The sequence below is a fragment of the Anopheles stephensi genome, chromosome 2, assembly GCF_013141755.1.
Source record: "Anopheles stephensi strain Indian chromosome 2, UCI_ANSTEP_V1.0, whole genome shotgun sequence".
Lineage (NCBI taxonomy): Eukaryota > Metazoa > Arthropoda > Insecta > Diptera > Culicidae > Anopheles > Anopheles stephensi.
The window spans coordinates 74,038,898-74,056,499 of record NC_050202.1 but is presented as its reverse complement, the minus strand read 5'-3'; the positions used below and the strand labels follow the sequence as shown (position 1 = coordinate 74,056,499).

Here is a 17,602-nt window from a genome sequence, read left to right as displayed (position 1 = left end):
CAACATAAGCGTTTGGGCGTTGGTGAGCGTTTTGTGCGTCATGTTTTGCATGCTGCATCGATTCGCTCCCACCCTCTATCAAAACAATCTCTTCCTGCTCGCCATATTCGGCTGGGAAAAGCGAACACTGCATCAAAGCGATCGATGTGAAAAGCTGTCGGCGATCGCTTTGATCGTACTCTTCTTCCAGCTCACGTGCGTCTACGAAACAATCATTATCTCGAGCATGATAAACAGACCGATCAAGAGGACACCGGAAACGATTCGTGATTTCTTCGCGACTACCGACGTGAAGGTACGGTTTGACACGAAACTGCTCGACATTCAACGGTTCGAGCTGAATGTAGGTGGGATGGTATTAAGGAGCAAAGATGATGGATTTGAGGAATCCGAAAATGCGGCCCAATTAGGCAATATGCTTTCGGTGGAGCTCACTTCGATGGATGCGATGAACATTGATCAGTTTACCGGACGACCAAAGCGCGTTGCAGTGAAGGAGGTCGTGTTGGAAAGTATGGCATTCTACTACTTTCGGAAGCGGTCAATATTTGCCAAGAGATTTGCCCGCTTTCGACGATTGGCGTTTGAAGCTGGACTGCAGCTGCATTGGAGACACGAGCTAAAATTGTACTACATGCGTAAACAACGAGTGATTTACCATGCTATGTACAGTCAAGAGAAGGGTGTTTTAAAGCTAGACAAATTTACTCCCATATTTCAACTGTTGTTCGTTGTGTGGGGTCTGTCCGTGTTTGTATTTGTGGCGGAAATTTGTCATTTTATGTTGATAACAAAATGATTGAATTGAACATAATATAAGCAATTATTTTTCTCTCTATAAATCTCTTCTTTCATAGCTACAGCTCGTGCAAGATCCATATCGGGCGTTGAGCACAGTTTCTGACAATTAACTTGTGAATGATCGTTGGAGTATGACTAACCCGTTCCACGAGCAACCCATAAGCAATTTTATTAAAATTATAAAAGCTGATGCTTATCTACACTGCAATTACATTAATAAAACTGGCCAAACGGTGTGACACCAAGAATTAAAAAACCAATCAGCAAAAACAAATATCACATTCTATATCAGTACACCATGAACCATTCAACCGGAACGTGCCTATTGCTCATAGCTCTCTCCTCAGCACTAGCTGTTGACCTCGATCGATCAAACGATGTTGCCGAGTATGTCACGAATGTGACCCATTTCATCAAGAATCAATACTCGGGAACCTTCGTGTGCTGGCTGCTTCAATACAGCAAAGCACTGTTGCCTGGACTGCTTCACAACTCTCTAGCACGGCTGATGATCTCTCAGGAAGGACTTCTCCTACTGCAGGCTGATTTCTACACACCTTACAGCCCATCGTACACCACACCCAACGTGGCGATCATCTTCGTGGATTCACTGATCGAAGATGTGAACATCACGCATCTAAACATCTGGCTAGATGAAATACCCTATCAAGCAGTTGTGCTCGTACTCTTCAAGCTTACCGATCGAACCCTTGTGACCACCGTTGCTAAAAGCTTCCTGATACACGGCATAGTCAATCTGATAATGATTGCAACCAATCAAGACATCATCTTCACCTTCAACTATGCCCCAACAAGGACCTTAACGCACACCGGCTTTCCTCGTCCACAAGCTTTGCTGTACGATCGACTGAAAGGATTAGCAATCCGATCAACCACAATCAGCTTCATCCGAGACATTTATACAAACCCCGAAGGAGCCATACTTGAAGGAGAAGATACAAAGCTGTTCAAACTGTTTTTCGAAAGGCTAAACATAACGCTTACATTTCAAGAGCTCACTTGCGAGGAAGAGCAAACGTTGTTACAATGTCTTATCCGCACGAATGCTGAACTCTTGATAAACCGACTAACGTTTCCCATATTTGCTGGCCAGTTGGTCGATACAATCGAAATGGATAAGATCGTTATTTTCGCTCCTAAGGGAGAGCCTATGTCTTTCGCAAAGATCCTTCTAAAGCCCTTCAAGACAACCGTGTGGCTGTTGCTGTTCCTTGTCTGCTGTGTCACCTATCTCACGTGTCGCCTTATGCCAAGCTTCGTCAAGAACGACCTTCTCCTTCTTGCGCTCATGGGTGTGGAAAAGCAAAACCTGCGGCTTACCGGTCGCTTCGAAAAGCTGTTCGCCGTATCGTTGATCGTACTGTTCTTTCAGCTCAAGTGTGCATACGAAACCAAAATCATGTCGTACATGATCAACAACCCAACCGAGCCCGACCCGAGCACGATTGCCGATCTGCGTCAACGCAACTGTTAGGTGATTGTTAGCACTAAATAGCACGATCCTAGCCAGTTTCGTGAAGTGCTGGGTGAGCTTATGTTGGTAACTCCCAATCGTTCACTGGAAGTGAAGGACAAAGCGCTCCTGGTTAACAACATAGGCCTACGGTTAACTCTCAAGGATACGGCGAATATTGATCCTATCGATGGAAAAAATCGATACGTGTTGCTGCAGGAATCGCTGGGCGAGCGGATACCGTTCTTCTTTTTTCGCAAGCACAACATTTTCCAGCACGATTTTAAAACCTTTACTCGGCGTGTGTTTGCGGCCGGTTTGCAACAACATTGGAGAAAAATGGTTGTATTGTTTTATGACAAAAAGTGGAGTGCCACTGTTGGGCAAATTGCTAGTGTCTAGCAACAGATTATTCACCGCAACACGCTAGAACCACTGTTCGTCTGCCTGTTTCTACTGTGGGGAGCGGCATGTTTTGTATTCCTATGTGAAATATTCGTGTTTGACTTGTTGGATCGAAAAATAAGGGAATCGATCAAAAGTAAGTCGAGACGGATAGGGTTTTTAAACAAATCGAGGCTTAACAAACAACGCTAGCAATATTTAGCAGCCAACAGTTTTTTTGTAGATTGTTTGTATTGCTCACATCTCATAATAAATCTTCAACAACACAAAATTTCTCATGTCTTTTACTCGATAAACAAACATTTGCATTTCGATCTGATCCTCAATATTAACTTCATCGATTCTTATCTGTTCCACTAGCTTGGATTACTCTAACACAGATATATGATTGAAGTAGCGTAAGCGGAATGTAATATTACTCCAATTAAACGAGTAATTAAAATATGGTCTTAATAATGGAAATCACTGATATTGATCGTGCCTTTAATAACTGAACACTAAGATATGGGATCCATTTACACATACAAAGGACCCTAAGGGCTTAAGTTAATTGTTGTGCTGTTCCTTCAACCCCAACAAATAATTAAATGTGCATCCTGGGCACCACATCTAACATCAGTACACCATGAACCATTCAACCGGAACGTTCCTATTGCTCATAGCTCTCTCCTCAGCACTAGCTGTCGACCTCGATCGATCAAACGATGTTGCCGAGTATGTCACGAATGTGACCTATTTCATCAAGAATCAATACTCGGGAACCTTCGTCTGCTGGCTGCTTCAATACAGCAAAGCACTGTTGCCCGGACTGCTACACAACTCTCTAGCACGGCTGATGATCGCTCAGGAAGGACTTCTTCTACTGCAGGCTGATTTCTACACACCTTACAGCCCATCTTACACCACACCCAACGTGGCGATCATCTTCGTGGATTCACTGATCGAAGATGTGAACATCACGCATCTAAACATCTGGCTAGATGAAATACCCTATCAAGCAGTTGTGCTCGTACTCTTCAAGCTTACCGATCGAACCCTTGTAACCACCGTTGCCAAAAGCTTCCTGATACACGGCATTGCCAATTTGATAATGATTGCAACCAATCAAGACATCATCTTCACCTTCAACTACGCGCCAACAAGGACCTTGACGCATACCGACTTTCCTCGTCCACAAGCTTTGCTGTACGATCGATTGAAGGGAATTCAATCCGCAGCAGTAACTGCAGGCTTTATAACAGACGCTTACACCAGCTCAGCTGCCAGCGGCATTGAAGGAGAAGATACGAAGCTGTTCAAACTGTTTTTCGAAAGGCTAAACGTTAACCTAGTACTACAAGAGCCCACCTGTGATAAAGATCAATCTTTTGTGGAATGTCTTGCGCAAACGAATGCGATCATATTCATCAATCGATTTTCCTTCCCTATGTTTATTGCTCAGCTGGTCGATACAATCGAAATGGATAAGATCGTTATTTTCGCACCTAGGGGAGAGCCTATGTCATTCGCAAAGATCCTTCTAAAGCCCTTCAAGACCACCGTGTGGCTCTTGCTGCTCCTTGTCTGCTGTGTCACCTATCTCACGTGTCGCCTTATGCCAAGCTTCGTCAAGAACGACCTGCTCCTTCTTGCGCTCATGGGTGTGGAAAAACAGAACCTGCGGCTTACCGGTCGCTTCGAAAAGCTGTTTGCTGTATCACTGATCGTGCTGTTCTTTCGGCTCAAGTGTGCATACGAAACCAAAATCATGTCGTACATGATCAACAAACCTACCGAGCCCGACCCGAGCACGATTGCGGATCTTCGTCAACGCAACTGTCAGGTGATCGTTAATGGTAAATTCTTTGACCCTAGCCTGTACCGTCAACCTTTGGGTGAGTTGTTGCTAGCTTCTGACAGTCAGGTTTTCGTGCTGAAGGACAAAGCACTTTTAGCAAACCACCTAGCCATACCATTATTTTTAAAGAACGAAGAAAATTTGAATCCCACCAGTGGCAAACCGAGGTTCGTTATGCTCAAGGAACAGCTTGGCGAAAGGTTACAATTTTTCTTTTTCCGCAAAAATATTCTTATCCAGGAAGAGTTTTCAAACTTTCAGCGACGCGCTTTTGAGGCAGGATTGCAACGGCACTGGAGAAATGCGGCCCTAACCACCTATGACAGGAAGTGGAGAACTAAGGTGGGAAAAGTCAGTAACGTCAGGCATCAGATGATACAGTGCAGTACGCTTCTACCAGTTTTCATGTGCATAGTTGTGCAATGGGCGAGTGCATTTTGTGTGTTTTTGGCTGAAATATTCCTATTTTACACTCAAGATTTGAGGCAGTTCTTTAAAAGTATGGTTAAAAGAAGGGAAAGCCTGAAATATTGACGATAATATTGAGCAAAACAGTGATCAGACGCAGAAAATAGAATGGTTTTACCATATTTTTGAAGGCAGTATATTTAAATAAAGTTCAGCTGAATGTTATTTATGCATAAACCTTAAATCCCTAAAGTCAAGCAAAACGGCCAGGTCGTCTTTGAAGAATGAAAAACAATCCCTAAAGCCTATTTAACTTGCTTGGTTCAATTATTCCTTCACAATACTATGGGCTAATTATCTCTCCGGTGGTTAAAATAAATCATAAAAAATCATTATACTATTCAAAACGCACAGTAATTAGCCGTTATCTATTGGTTAACTTATTGCACATCCCTCGCTTTACTGATTCGAACTGCATGACCACCCAGATCCCTGTAATTTTTTTTTCTATTGATCCTCCCCATCGCCAGCTCGCATACCAACACCACCAGTGAGAATCCCCAGAGAAAAAAAAGAATCTCCAATATTGGCCACAGGTTAAGAAATTGAACGTGCTCACTGCTGTGCACATTGCTCGTCAGATTTTGATGATACTTCATGCGCCACGTTTCGTGAAACCGTACCAGTACCACCTTTCTCCAATGCTGCTGAAGTCCCGCCTCAAACACTAGCCGCCGAAAACGTGCAAACTTGCGAACAAATATTGAATTGTTGCGAAAACAGTAAAAGCTCATACCATGCCAAACCGTTTGCTTCAGCAGTCGGTAGCGATGTTTACCACTCACCGGGTCAAAATTCGTTACATGCGAATCCAAGAACTGTAGCACAAGCGTATTTTCCAGGATCATGGAACCGTCGAGCGCGTGTGCCTGCCGGTTAGGCTGGATCGTAATATCGTCCAGGTTAAAGTAGGACAGATGGACTCCAATTTTGTTTGTATCTGTTCGAATGGTTAAATTGTGGTCCCGCACCTCCTGCACAGTTTGCAGGTCCGGTTTGATGGGCCAACTGATCATGCTCGAGATCAGTATCGTTTCGTACACGCACTTGAGATGAAAAAACATCCACAGTAGTATGATGGCGCACAGCCGCTCGCAACGATCGGTACGGTGCAGTTTCCGCTTTTCGAACCCAAACAGGGCAAGCAGCACTAGATTGTTGTGAAACAGCGTGGGAACGATGCGTTGCATCACGTACACGGCCAGGCAAAGCACGGTAAGAAAGGCCCACACGCTGGGATCGTAGGGCTTTAACAGTATTTCCCCTACGGTCAGCAGCCGGCCACGCGGTACAAACAACCCAAAACTGCTCATCTCGACGGTGTCTATCATTTCCTTGCGCAGCACATCCACCAGCATTCGGTTAATGATGATGTGTATATCGTTGTGTCGCGTAATGCATTCCAGCACATTTTCCAACCTGCCACAGGCCATCTTGGTTAAGATCAGGCTTACATCGAGCTGTTGAAAGAACAGTTTATACAACCTTATATCCTCTCCTTCAGTAACGTTTTCGTTGTAGTAGGTGTGAATATCTTCAAAATAGCCCGCCCTAACTTCCAGCCCGTTCAAACGCGCTATCCGATCGTACAACAAAACTTCGGCCGGTGGAAGCCCGCGGTAGCTTAGCACTCGTAGCGGGACGTGCTGAAACGTGTAGATCACATCCTCGTTGATCGCCATCAAGATTATATTTACTACTCCATGCTGCTCAAAGGTGCTGCCAGCTCCATAAATGAAATTTAAATCAGTTTGCTCAAACAGCACGATCACCACGGCATCGCTTTTGATCGCCCGTATCCATTCGGTCATCCATGACCCATCCAATGATTCGCCCAAACTTGCTGCCAGGATAATAACCAGGTTCGGCACAGCGTACAATCGGCTGTAGGGTGTGGTTATATGCGCCTGTAACAGAACTGTGCCCCCGTCGACAGACAGTTCTTGAGCGATCGTGTTGCGTATTAGCCCGGGCAGGAATTCTACACTGAACTGCAGCAACCAGCAAACGAACGTGCCAGGGTGACGTGTCTTCGTAAGATGAGTTGTAAGATTTGCCACGTATTTGGCGATGTCCTGCACTCTCTCTTCGTATTGTGCAATTCCTGAAGAAAGTAAAGCTGAGAACAACATTAGTATGGTTACAGTATGCATGGTGGTCTGGATATTCACTAGCGGAGAACAATTCAACGAGCGAATGTAACGATGAAGTGGTCTGAGCTCACGGCCATGCTATGGTACTTATATCAATTTGATAAAGTATACTGATAAAAGCAATAATACCCAATCATCGTACAGCTTGCCTAGAGCATAGTGCGTTGTTAATTTTGTTACTCCATTTATGGACGCGTTCTCGCGCACACAACCGGCACGCCACAACGCGTTAAAAATACGCACTACGCCATCCACACAGTCCCGCGAGCTAACGCACACACGTGTTCGCGCTCAGTCGCGCGTTGTTATCAAACTGCTGAGCAAGGGTCGACCGAAACGCACTCTTGCTAGTGTGTTGTGAACCGTGGCCACGCATAGAACCTGCCAAGGTATGAGTACCGACGAGAAATACGTCTTCTACGGTGGATCGCTAGAGGAACCGATCGAGGCAGGCTGTAATTCGCTCGGCGAACTGATCATCAAACGTCTCAAGGAGAACGGAGAAGGCGTTGCATTTGTAAGTTAGCAGCGGCAATAAGCGACGGGAAACAACGCAATTGCAAAGCCAAGCGCACATAACAGCTTCCTCCCTGCCCACAGATCGATGGCGTTACGGATGAAAAGTTTACGTACGCCGATGTACTGGAACGGTCCGTGCGGCTGGCGAACCGGTTCCACCGGCTGGGCATCAAGAAAGACACCGTGGTGGCGGTAATGTGCGAGAACCGTATCGAGATGCCGATCGTGACGTTTGCCGCGACGTACCTGCAAGCGATCCCGATTCTTCTCAACCCCGGCTACACCGCTACCGAGCTGGCGCATGTGCTGAAGTACACCCAGCCGCGTGCCATCTTCGCATCGCCCCTCGCTATGGCCACACTGCAACCACTGCTCCGGACCGTGCCGTGCATCAAGCTAACCGTACTGTTCGGTGACAAGAAACCGAACGCGAAGGTAACGCTGTTCCGCGAACTGTTCGATCGCAACCGGGCCCAGTACATTAGCTTCACACCGCAACCGGCCAAGCTGGGTGATCAGGTGGGCCTGATGGTGCTATCGTCCGGTACGACCGGTCTTCCGAAGGCGGTCCAGCTAACGCACCACAACATCATGTGCGTGCTGGCGTACATGCGCGAAAACGCGAACGTCATCCCGTTCGAACAGATCGGTCTGGGGTTATTGCCCTTTTTCCACGTGTACGGCTACATGGTGCTGATGCACTCGCTGCTCAACAAGCGATTGCTGGTAGCGTTGCCCCGCTTCGAACCGACGCTGTTCCTTTCCACGATCCAGAAGTACCGCGTCACGGTTGCATCCCTTGCACCCCCGCTGATGGTTTTCCTCGCCAAACATCCGCTCGTCGACAAGTACGATCTGAGTTCGCTCGTTTTTCTGGGCTGTGGAGCGGCACCGCTTAGCAAAGAGCTCGAGCTGGCCGTCATGAAGCGGCTCCCGAACCTGCAGATGATACTGGTCGGGTATGGGTTGAGTGAGACTTCGCTCGGTGTCACGACCCGAGCCTCGGACGTGCACGGCAGTGTGGGCAAGGTGAACAAGCTAAGCTGGCTCAAGGTGGTCGATGTGGAGACGGGCCGTACACTCGGTCCCAATCAGACGGGTGAAATCTGCGTCAAGGGTCCGCTCGTGATGAAGGGCTACCTTAACAATGATCGTGAAACGCGCGCCATGTTTGATCGTGACGGGTGGCTACATACCGGTGACACCGGTTACTTCGATGAGGACGAAAACTTTTACATTGTCGATCGCATTAAGGATCTCATCAAGTACAAGGGATTCCAAGTGCCACCGGCCGAGGTGGAAGCTGTTCTGCTAACCCATCCCAGCATTAAAGATTGTGCCGTTGTGGGACGTCCGGATGTGTCGGCCGGACAGTTGCCGGTAGCGTTCGTGGTGTTACAACCCGGTGCCAACCTTACCGAAGCGGAGGTGAAACAGTACGTGGCCGAGCGGCTGTCCAAGCAGAAGCAACTTCACGGCGGTGTGCGTTTCGTGCACGAAATACCGAAAACGGCCAGTGGGAAAATTTTACGACGCGAACTCGCCGCACTGTTCCCCAAGGCGAAGCTCTAAATCAAGCGAAAGTGGTGCGTCATGCTGATAAAAAGTGGATCATAATCGTAAGCGTAGGTCAATAAATGCGGGAGGCAAATAAACGATTGTTTTGCCTCGTGGTATCACTGCCACGATAAGGAACCGTCCGCTTGGTGTCACTGTTATTAAATAGCATGGCGTGGCGTGTGTGTGATAACGCATTACTGCTGGTTCATTGGACGAATTTTGGGCCAGTTTCATGTGAGAGTCTCCAGCATATTAATTGAGTGGAAAAAAATTAGGACAAAAAGACTGTAGTCGAGATTCATCAAGCGTATTAAATTTAGATTTAGAAATAGTTTACCCCACGTTGCGTAGATTGGACTATTGTTGGAAATAAAAACCTGGACCTGTTTAAATTCATCACCAGCGTAATCAATAACACCAATTACGAATATCGACAGTCTCTAAGCTCCTGGTGAAGATAAAGCCTGCTCCAGACTTGTTATCTTCGTTATATGCGAAATATGTTCGAACAAGGTGATAGCAGTAAAAAGGAAAAGTTGGGATGTATAACGCAAGATAGTCCTAACGCCCTGATACGTACACAAGCTGTGAATTTCAAAAACAAACAAACAAACAATCAAAATTGTAGATAACGTAGAACAAATGCTCCACAATTCCTCTCTGACAGGAAGGGAACATGTTGGTCCATCTCTAGGCATGCTCACAAATTTCGAGCGCTCCGTGGCTCAGCTGTTTTTGCTTTCAGACTAGGTTGATAATCGCTATGGAGCAGACAGCATCCGAGCGTTTGGTTCTGTACGGTGGCGATCTGCGTAACAGCATCGAGGATGGTTGTAACTCTCTGGGCGAACTGATCGTGAAACGGTTACACCGTAATGGCGACGATGTGGCACTGGTAAATAAATCCTGCAATAGTTTCTCTTTTCCAATATCTTATTCCTTGCACTATATTTCTCACCAACAGGTGGACGCAGTTTCTGGAGATTCGCTGACATACCATCAGATTCTGGCCCGCGCCCTCAAGCTAGCCAATCGTTTCCATCGGCTCGGCATCAAGCGTAACAGTGTGGTTGGGATATGCAGTGAAAACTGCATTCACTTCCCAACCATTACGTTCGCTACGATCATGCTGGGCGCAACTGTGCTACCGATCAACTACGGTTACAGCCCGTCCGAGCTCAGGCACGTATTGCACCTAACAAAACCGATCGCTCTGTTTGCGTCCGAAAAGCCGCTGCAGAAGATCATCGCGATGCGCAGCGATCTACCGTTCGTTAAGCTGCTCGTTTCGTTCGGTAAGGATCGCCGAACGCGTGGAGTTGCCCTGCTGGACGATTTCTTCGATAACAGCCCGGTGAGTAATTTGCGCAACTTTACCCCGCAACCGGTTCCGCTTAAAAATCAAGTCGCCGTGATGGTGATGTCGTCCGGCACGACGGGACTCCCGAAAGCGGTACAACTGACCCACCACAACGTGATGACTGTGATGGCGTACCAGGCGGAAGATCCTCGCTACACCGAGCTGCCTGTACCGTTGCGTGTGCTTGGCCTGTTACCGTTCTACCATGTGTTTGGTTTTATGCTGTCGCTTAATAGCTGCCTCAACAAGGTTCCGATGGTGGTACTATCGCACTTCGAACCGAACCTCTTCCTCCGCACGATCCAAGATCATCGTATCACCATGGCAAGTCTCGTGCCACCGCTGGTGGTGTTTCTGGCCAAAAGCCCACTGGTCGATAGCTACGATTTGCGTTCACTGTATGCCGTGCTTTGTGGTGCTGCTCCACTGAGTCGAGAAATTGAGGAACTCGTACGATCCCGTCTACCCAACGTGCAAACGATTCGCACCGGGTACGGTATGAGCGAAACCTCCCTCGGGGTTATATCGCGCACAAACGATAAGATTGGTTCCGTCGGTAAGGTACATAAAACAACCTCCGTGAAGGTGGTCGATCTGGAGACGGGTTGTGCCCTGGGACCCAACCAAACGGGGGAAATCTGCATCAAGGGTCCGCTTGTGATGAAAGGCTACCTTAACAACGATCAAGCAACAGCTGAAATGATCGATGCCGATGGATGGCTGCACACCGGAGACATTGGATATTACGACCAGGAGCAAGACTTTTACATCGTCGATCGCATCAAGGATCTGATCAAGTACAAGGGTTTCCAGGTACCACCGGCCGAACTAGAGGACGTACTGCTTAGCCATCCGAGCATACGGGACTGTGCTGTGGTTGGTGTTCCGGACGAAGGGGCCGGAGAACTACCGGCCGCTTTCGTTGTAACGCAACCCGGGACGGATGTGTCCGAGCGGGAAGTTATCCAGTACGTAGCATTCAGGCTGTCGCCTCAGAAGCATCTCCGAGGTGGTGTCTTCTTTGTGGACGAAATACCCAAAACGGGCAGCGGTAAAATATTGCGCCGTCAGCTTCGGAATGCTTTGCAGCAGCAAACCTCCAAGCTATAGTTCGCTTGACTCACACTCCAAAAACACTCATCCAGCTAATCGAATGATCAAAGCGTAGCTCAATAAAACATGCATTATTTCAGATTGAGCTGCTCCATTTTTAAAATATTTCACCTATTAAAGTTAATCGAAAACCCTTCGTTTGATGGTATTTTGGCCATCACCAACCAATTCCCATTTTCTTGCTCAGTCGAACGTGTTCAATATCCATCCATCTTTTAATCATCAGTGCAGCTATGAACACCTCCATGGTCGATTTGAGTTTCCAATCCCAGGCCAGCCACTGTGCTGGAACGGCAATCCGCCCAGCGCTGCGAGTGGATAATAAAAGCCGGGAGAAATTAATTCACCACACAGAACACGATGGCAGCAAAGGTTTGAGTGCTGTTTTACACCAACCAAATCGTCACGCTAGTGTCCTTGGTCCTTGGTGTTTTTCTTTCGGTTGCTTCCCTCACCACGTGCAGTGTCATTGAGTCATTTCGTTTCGTTCCCCGTTCTTCGGGGTTTTACTACTTCGGAGCACATTCGAAGCGGTTCATTGGGTGCTTTCGGCTTCTTCTGGAAAGGAATTTTAATTTTGAAGGATAATGAATTCACGAAATATCTGAATATTCCTTTCGTGGGATGGAACCGAGTAGGATAGGAGCAATAACAAAAAAAAAACACAGCACTCACAACGCATCGTGTCGTTAAGCTGCCCTAATCGACCATTCTAGCGGATGGATCTTCACCGCGCCGGAAGCACCAATATCCGACGATGGTTTTGCGGTGATTCCTTTTAGAACATTGCACCCAACAAGTCCGGCCCAGGCGAAGCTTCTGAGTAGTATTTTTTTTTTTTGGTTTGTGGTCCGCGTCCCATCAAAGAATCAATTTCACTAATTAACTGTAAACCATCCGGAATCTCGGGTGCCTGCTTGCCAACCGGGAACCGGAAACCGGAATACATAAGAAATAAAATATAAACCCCAAAACTGCAACAACAAAAAAAGAGAAATATATATTCGCACGTAGCACGACGCTAAGCTGGCGGGGTTTTTAAGCAAGCAATGGTAGATAATTTGTGACCATGTCAACTGGGCCGGTTCCGTGAAATCCACAGTAAATAATTATCTCACCAAACGGCCAAACCCCGTAAGCCACACGGATGGTTTGGAGCAGCTTTTCAACGCAGCAAACCTTTCAACGAAATTAGCTGCTTCTGTAGAATTTGGATTTGGTAAATGAAATGATGGCCCAGCTACTACTGGCTGTGGACAAGCCAAAGAGACTGAATGCACTAGAACTTATACACAAGAGAGGTCTTGTTGGGTGGAGAGTACACATGTCCAGCCACTAGACAACGGGAAATGCAATTATTTGAAGTAAAATAAATTACGGTGAATATGTTAAAGTTAACACCTTAAGTTATAGTTTGTTTTATTTTCTACACTTTATCTAATATGAGTTTTGTTCTGAACGGTTTGCTGTGATAAGAGAATTTTTTTATCTCAAGCGAAAGGAGCGACTATCTTGTGACAATATTAAGCTTCAAATGGCTGGCGCATCACCTCAATAACAACAATAAATTTACCCACTCTAGCTCCAAGGGAGCACACAAACATCTACGCCAGAAAAAAAAGGTTCAGGTCACCATTCCTACCAGTCATGATGCCTTTTGCTTCCGTCTGTGCCATTATGCAGTGAGAAAGCATCAACCGAGCTGTATCTTTCCTCTCCGACCGGGCCCTCTTCTGTCTAGCGCATTATCAACTTCCCAGCAGATAACGAGCGTTGTGTTGTTGCGCTGTTAATAATCATCCGTTTGGTACCGCCATCCAGTGTCAATCGAACCGTACTCCGCCATGGAACAACCCGCATCCGACGACACGGCTTTTGTTGTGCGTGGTGCACCAGCACCGGACGATCTAACGCTCGGTACCAGATCTCTCGGTGAACTGTTTCTCCAAGTGCTCCGTAAGAAGCCCACCGCCGTTGCTCTGGTAGATGGTGTAACTGGGAAGGAATACACGTACGCCGAGCTGCTGGAACGTTCCTGTCAGCTAGCTGCCTATCTGCACGATCACAGCATTAAGCGGGGTGATGTGGTGGCGATAGTGGCGGAAAATCGGAGCGAGTACCCTATCACGATCATTGCACTGTTCCTGGTGGGAGCGACGGTTGCACTGTTCAATCCAAGCTATACCTCGCGTAAGTTGTTACAAGAAATTTGCTTAATGAATGAATTAATTAAGATTTGTTTACTCGTCGTCGTGCCGTACAGGCGAGCTTGTGCATGCGCTGGGCGTCGCGTGTCCAAAGCTAGTGTTTGTTTCGTCGTTGGCCCGGGATGCGCTGCTGAAGGCGTCTCGATCCGTCAAACAGGGCTTTACCGTTATCTCGTACGATGCGCTGGAACGTAGCACAACCTTTGCCCAGTGTTTACAGCGATCAAACAAACGACGATCCACCGCCGATACGCTGCAACCAGACCCGGTAGATATTGCCGATGAGGTGGCCGTCATCGTAATGTCCTCCGGTACGACCGGTTTGCCGAAGGGCGTGCAAATCACACACCGCAACGTGATGGCTACGATGGCCAACGTGCGCGGTGCGCTGGAGAAAGGTTTGCCACTGCACTGTAGCCTGGACGTGTTGCCCTGGTTCCATGTGGCGGGCGGTATGTCGATGGTAAGCTGGCTCGGTGCTAACCTGACCGTAGTCTATCTGCCACGCTTCGAACCGCGCACCTATCTGCGCTGCATCGAACGATACAGACCCAGCTTCCTCAACATGGTACCGCCGATTGTGGTTTTCCTGGCCAAACATCCGGCCGTCCCGGAGTACGACCTGTCCTCGGTACAAACGATCGCGTGTGGCGCCGCTCCACTTAGCCGGGAAGTGGAAGAACTCATCTACGCACGGCTCCCCGGTATACGCATCCGACAGGGTTATGGGATGAGTGAAACTACGCAAGCGATCACATTCTACGACAGTGAAATGCCCAAACCCGGTAGCATCGGTAAGGTGCGTGCCGGTCAGCTGGGCAAGGTGATCGACGCTGACACAGGGCGTGCCCTCGGTCCCGATCAGCTAGGTGAGCTATGCTTCAAGGGTACTTTGATCATGAAAGGCTACATCGGAGGAGAGCGTGTGATCGATGCGGACGGTTGGCTGCACACCGGTGACATTGGCTATTACGATGCGGACGGTGACTTCTTCATAGTGGATCGCATTAAGGAGCTGATCAAGTACAAAGCGTTCCAGGTAGCGCCGGCTGAGCTGGAAGCGCTGCTGCTGGCCCATCCGGGTGTGAAAGATTGTGCCGTGGTGGGCAAGCAGGATGAGCGTGTTGGTGAGCTGCCGCTAGCGTTTGTGGTACGAGCGGAAGGGAGTGCAGTGTCCGAGCGGGAGCTAGTTCGGCACGTGGAAGAGCGAGTGTCCAATGAGAAGCGGCTGCGTGGAGGAGTTATCTTTGTGGAGGAGATACCAAAGACTGCCAGCGGTAAAATCTTGCGACGCACGTTACGCGAGTTGGCAAATCAGAAGGCAAAACTGTAGTGCCGTTGAGGGTGCATTGGAGCGAAGGAAAAATTGGTAAAAGTGGAGATTTTTTTAAAATAAATTAATAAACTCACAGATTGATTTTTAGTTAGTTTTGTATTGCATCACAGGCACAAACGGTCACATTTTCCATAAACATCGCACACAGAGCCATCGTATCGATTGTCCAGCCAATCTGCAGGAGATTTCCCTTATGTTGGAAAGATCAAGCCCTTATTCAGGGAAGGGCGTTCTCAAAAATGTCTTAATGAGAAGACATTCCAACCAATCTAAGTACATACTCTTCGATCAAACTGTTGCTTAGCTCTGACTAACGAACAAATTTAGAACGCCCAGCAAAAACGATCCCTATGTCCCCATGCATGTTACCCTTACACTTATGCGTTAGAAATATTAATTAATAAAGAATTATCTATCCCTTTCTTCACCGGCCCAGACAGAACAAGAACGAGACATAGGTGAGGTCCCTTTGTGCGAGATTTAATGATGAAAAGTGAATCGCCATCGCATACGATTCCGATGAGCAAAGCACACTGGAACCCCTTTGCTGTACGATCAAAAAGATGCATTACACTAATACCGTCAGCTAGCCTGTGTCGTCGATCGATACAGGGGCGGCATTCGGTCGTATTCAGAGTCCGACCCGATGACCAGCCAGAGGATGTATTTCTAGATGCCATGAAGCACGTGTAGAGTAAGAAGCAACAAAAAATCCCGTCCCCGTACACTATACCATACCTGCCGAAGCTGCATTCACATTTTTCATCATGAAGTACACTCTACACGATGGGGAAATATTTCCCCACACACACACAGACGGGCACCAACTCCAAAGCCTCAGGGTACGGTACAAGATGTCTACCGAAGCTGGGGTGGCGGGCTGAATGTATACACAAATAATCATTCAATTAGTCTGATTAGGTTTCGTTCGATCAATCGATCGTTCAGGTTCCCTTCCCTCTGCTGTGTACTGCGCTAAGGTACGGCGTGGAAAAGTTAGAAAATATTGCACTTTTTTGCGGATGCTTGTTGGAGTGTGTGTGTGTATTCAAATTCCTTCCGAGTCGCTTCACACTACAATGCAGATTGGGAAACCTGTGAAAAAACACTGTGCACCGACTAGAGCCCGAGCTGCCACACAATCACTCTTTATCTATCGCTTCTTATCCTTACCCAGCGTTCTGTTCTCTCGGATAGGTGGGAGGAAGATTGGCCGGGTGGAAAACAAACTTCATCCCAACGTTCTAACGGCCAAACCGAAGGAAATCGGATCAGCCGTAAAGTGAAGCGAGAAATTACCTTATCCCATAAATGCATCACCGCCAGATGAAGATGGACACCGGTGGTGAGTGGATGAGATGTCGGGGAAAGTTGGTGCTGGTGTGTGTATGTGTGTGTGTGTGTGTGTGTGTGTGTGTGTGTGTGTGTGTGTGTGTGTGTGTGTTTGAGCACACGCAACCAATAAAGGTCAAGTGTGCGAGAACCCTAAACCCAACTTCCTCACGCACTGTCGATGCGAATCCGATGATAAAGTTTGCCAAGGGGTCAACGGAATGCAATCCGAAGCCCCAACCCCCCTCCAAAAAAAACGTGGCATTCGCTGGTAAAGACGTATGCCCGGCCGACCGACATTGTTGGGCCCAGCACTGTTTTTCGTTTGATATGCCGGCAGTTGTGCGTGATAGGAGAACGAAGCCGTATCCCGTCCAACGCAAAGATGGTGATGGAAGGAAGGTTCCCCAAGGGAACCGTTTCTCGGTTTGCACTCGCAGTACGGTCGGACTGTGTCGAAGCTCCCCGGCTCGATGGTTTGATGAGTAAATCGGAAAGGACCAATATCGAACGCGAAACGAACCCGGCTTCGGAAGCAGCAGCGAAGGACCGCGGGCAGAACATCTATAATCCTGCTCATAAATATTCAAAACATTCGTAGCAAAAACCACCGATGGACGAAGGTGTGGAGGCAATAGTAGTAGTAGTAGTATTAGTACAAGCATATCCTTTGGCAGTCTCCAACACTGCTCTACCATCGCTGTTGGTGGCCAAGAATTCCACCTTCAGCAGGAGTCCCTTTTGAATGAGCTACCTGATGAAAGGTAGACAACACACGGTCGGTTGTAGCCCGCCATAAGCATAAGCCCCGACTGTGTGTTCTCGGTTCCGGAAAGCTTCACGATGCGGAAAACTGTGCGAAAGAGATGCATCCAAAATTCCATGCTCTATCTCACGCCCCGAACGTAAAAGCTTTCGTGAACGGCAAAACCCGACACACGAACGCCATCAGCTGGCTTTTCCGGCCGAAGCTTTTCGATTACGCACACACACATACACACACGTACAAAGTTTGCGCATGAGCTGACGTTGGCGGT

The 17,602-nt window shown here is 47.7% G+C and overlaps 3 protein-coding genes across 3 annotated transcripts; all 3 read left to right on the top strand.

The window, feature by feature from the left end:
* Window positions 1-7,455: 7,455 nt before the first annotated feature.
* LOC118506185 (4-coumarate--CoA ligase 1-like) lies at window positions 7,456-9,613 on the top strand. Its single transcript, XM_036042973.1, has 2 exons — window positions 7,456-7,655; window positions 7,739-9,613. Exons 1-2 carry the CDS (start codon window positions 7,530-7,532, stop codon window positions 9,227-9,229), a joined length of 1,617 nt encoding a protein of 538 aa, XP_035898866.1. The 5' UTR covers window positions 7,456-7,529; the 3' UTR covers window positions 9,230-9,613.
* A 132-nt stretch (window positions 9,614-9,745) lies between these two features.
* Window positions 9,746-13,096, top strand: LOC118506183 (4-coumarate--CoA ligase 1-like). The gene is made up of 2 exons (XM_036042971.1): window positions 9,746-10,112; window positions 10,182-13,096. The coding sequence occupies exons 1-2, from the start codon at window positions 9,981-9,983 to the stop codon at window positions 11,685-11,687; spliced, it is 1,638 nt and encodes a 545-aa protein (XP_035898864.1). The 5' UTR covers window positions 9,746-9,980; the 3' UTR covers window positions 11,688-13,096.
* Window positions 13,097-13,284: 188 nt separating this feature from the next.
* On the top strand, window positions 13,285-15,320 carry LOC118506184 (4-coumarate--CoA ligase 1-like). The gene is made up of 2 exons (XM_036042972.1): window positions 13,285-13,880; window positions 13,954-15,320. Exons 1-2 carry the CDS (start codon window positions 13,535-13,537, stop codon window positions 15,228-15,230), a joined length of 1,623 nt encoding a protein of 540 aa, XP_035898865.1. The 5' UTR covers window positions 13,285-13,534; the 3' UTR covers window positions 15,231-15,320.
* Window positions 15,321-17,602: the final 2,282 nt, after the last annotated feature.

What these genes read in the sequence shown, in the direction of transcription:
- LOC118506185 (XM_036042973.1), top strand. Translation starts at nt 7,530, where the DNA reads ATGAGTACCGACGAGAAATACGTCTTCTACGGTGGATCGCTAGAGGAA. An exon ending in ACGGAGAAGGCGTTGCATTT is followed by an intron (nt 7,656 to 7,738) that starts GTAAGTTAGCAG and finishes CCCTGCCCACAG; the next exon opens with ATCGATGGCGTTACGGATGA.
- LOC118506183 (XM_036042971.1), top strand. Translation starts at nt 9,981, where the DNA reads ATGGAGCAGACAGCATCCGAGCGTTTGGTTCTGTACGGTGGCGATCTG. An exon ending in ATGGCGACGATGTGGCACTG is followed by an intron (nt 10,113 to 10,181) that starts GTAAATAAATCC and finishes TCTCACCAACAG; the next exon opens with GTGGACGCAGTTTCTGGAGA.
- LOC118506184 (XM_036042972.1), top strand. Translation starts at nt 13,535, where the DNA reads ATGGAACAACCCGCATCCGACGACACGGCTTTTGTTGTGCGTGGTGCA. An exon ending in CAATCCAAGCTATACCTCGC is followed by an intron (nt 13,881 to 13,953) that starts GTAAGTTGTTAC and finishes CGTGCCGTACAG; the next exon opens with GCGAGCTTGTGCATGCGCTG.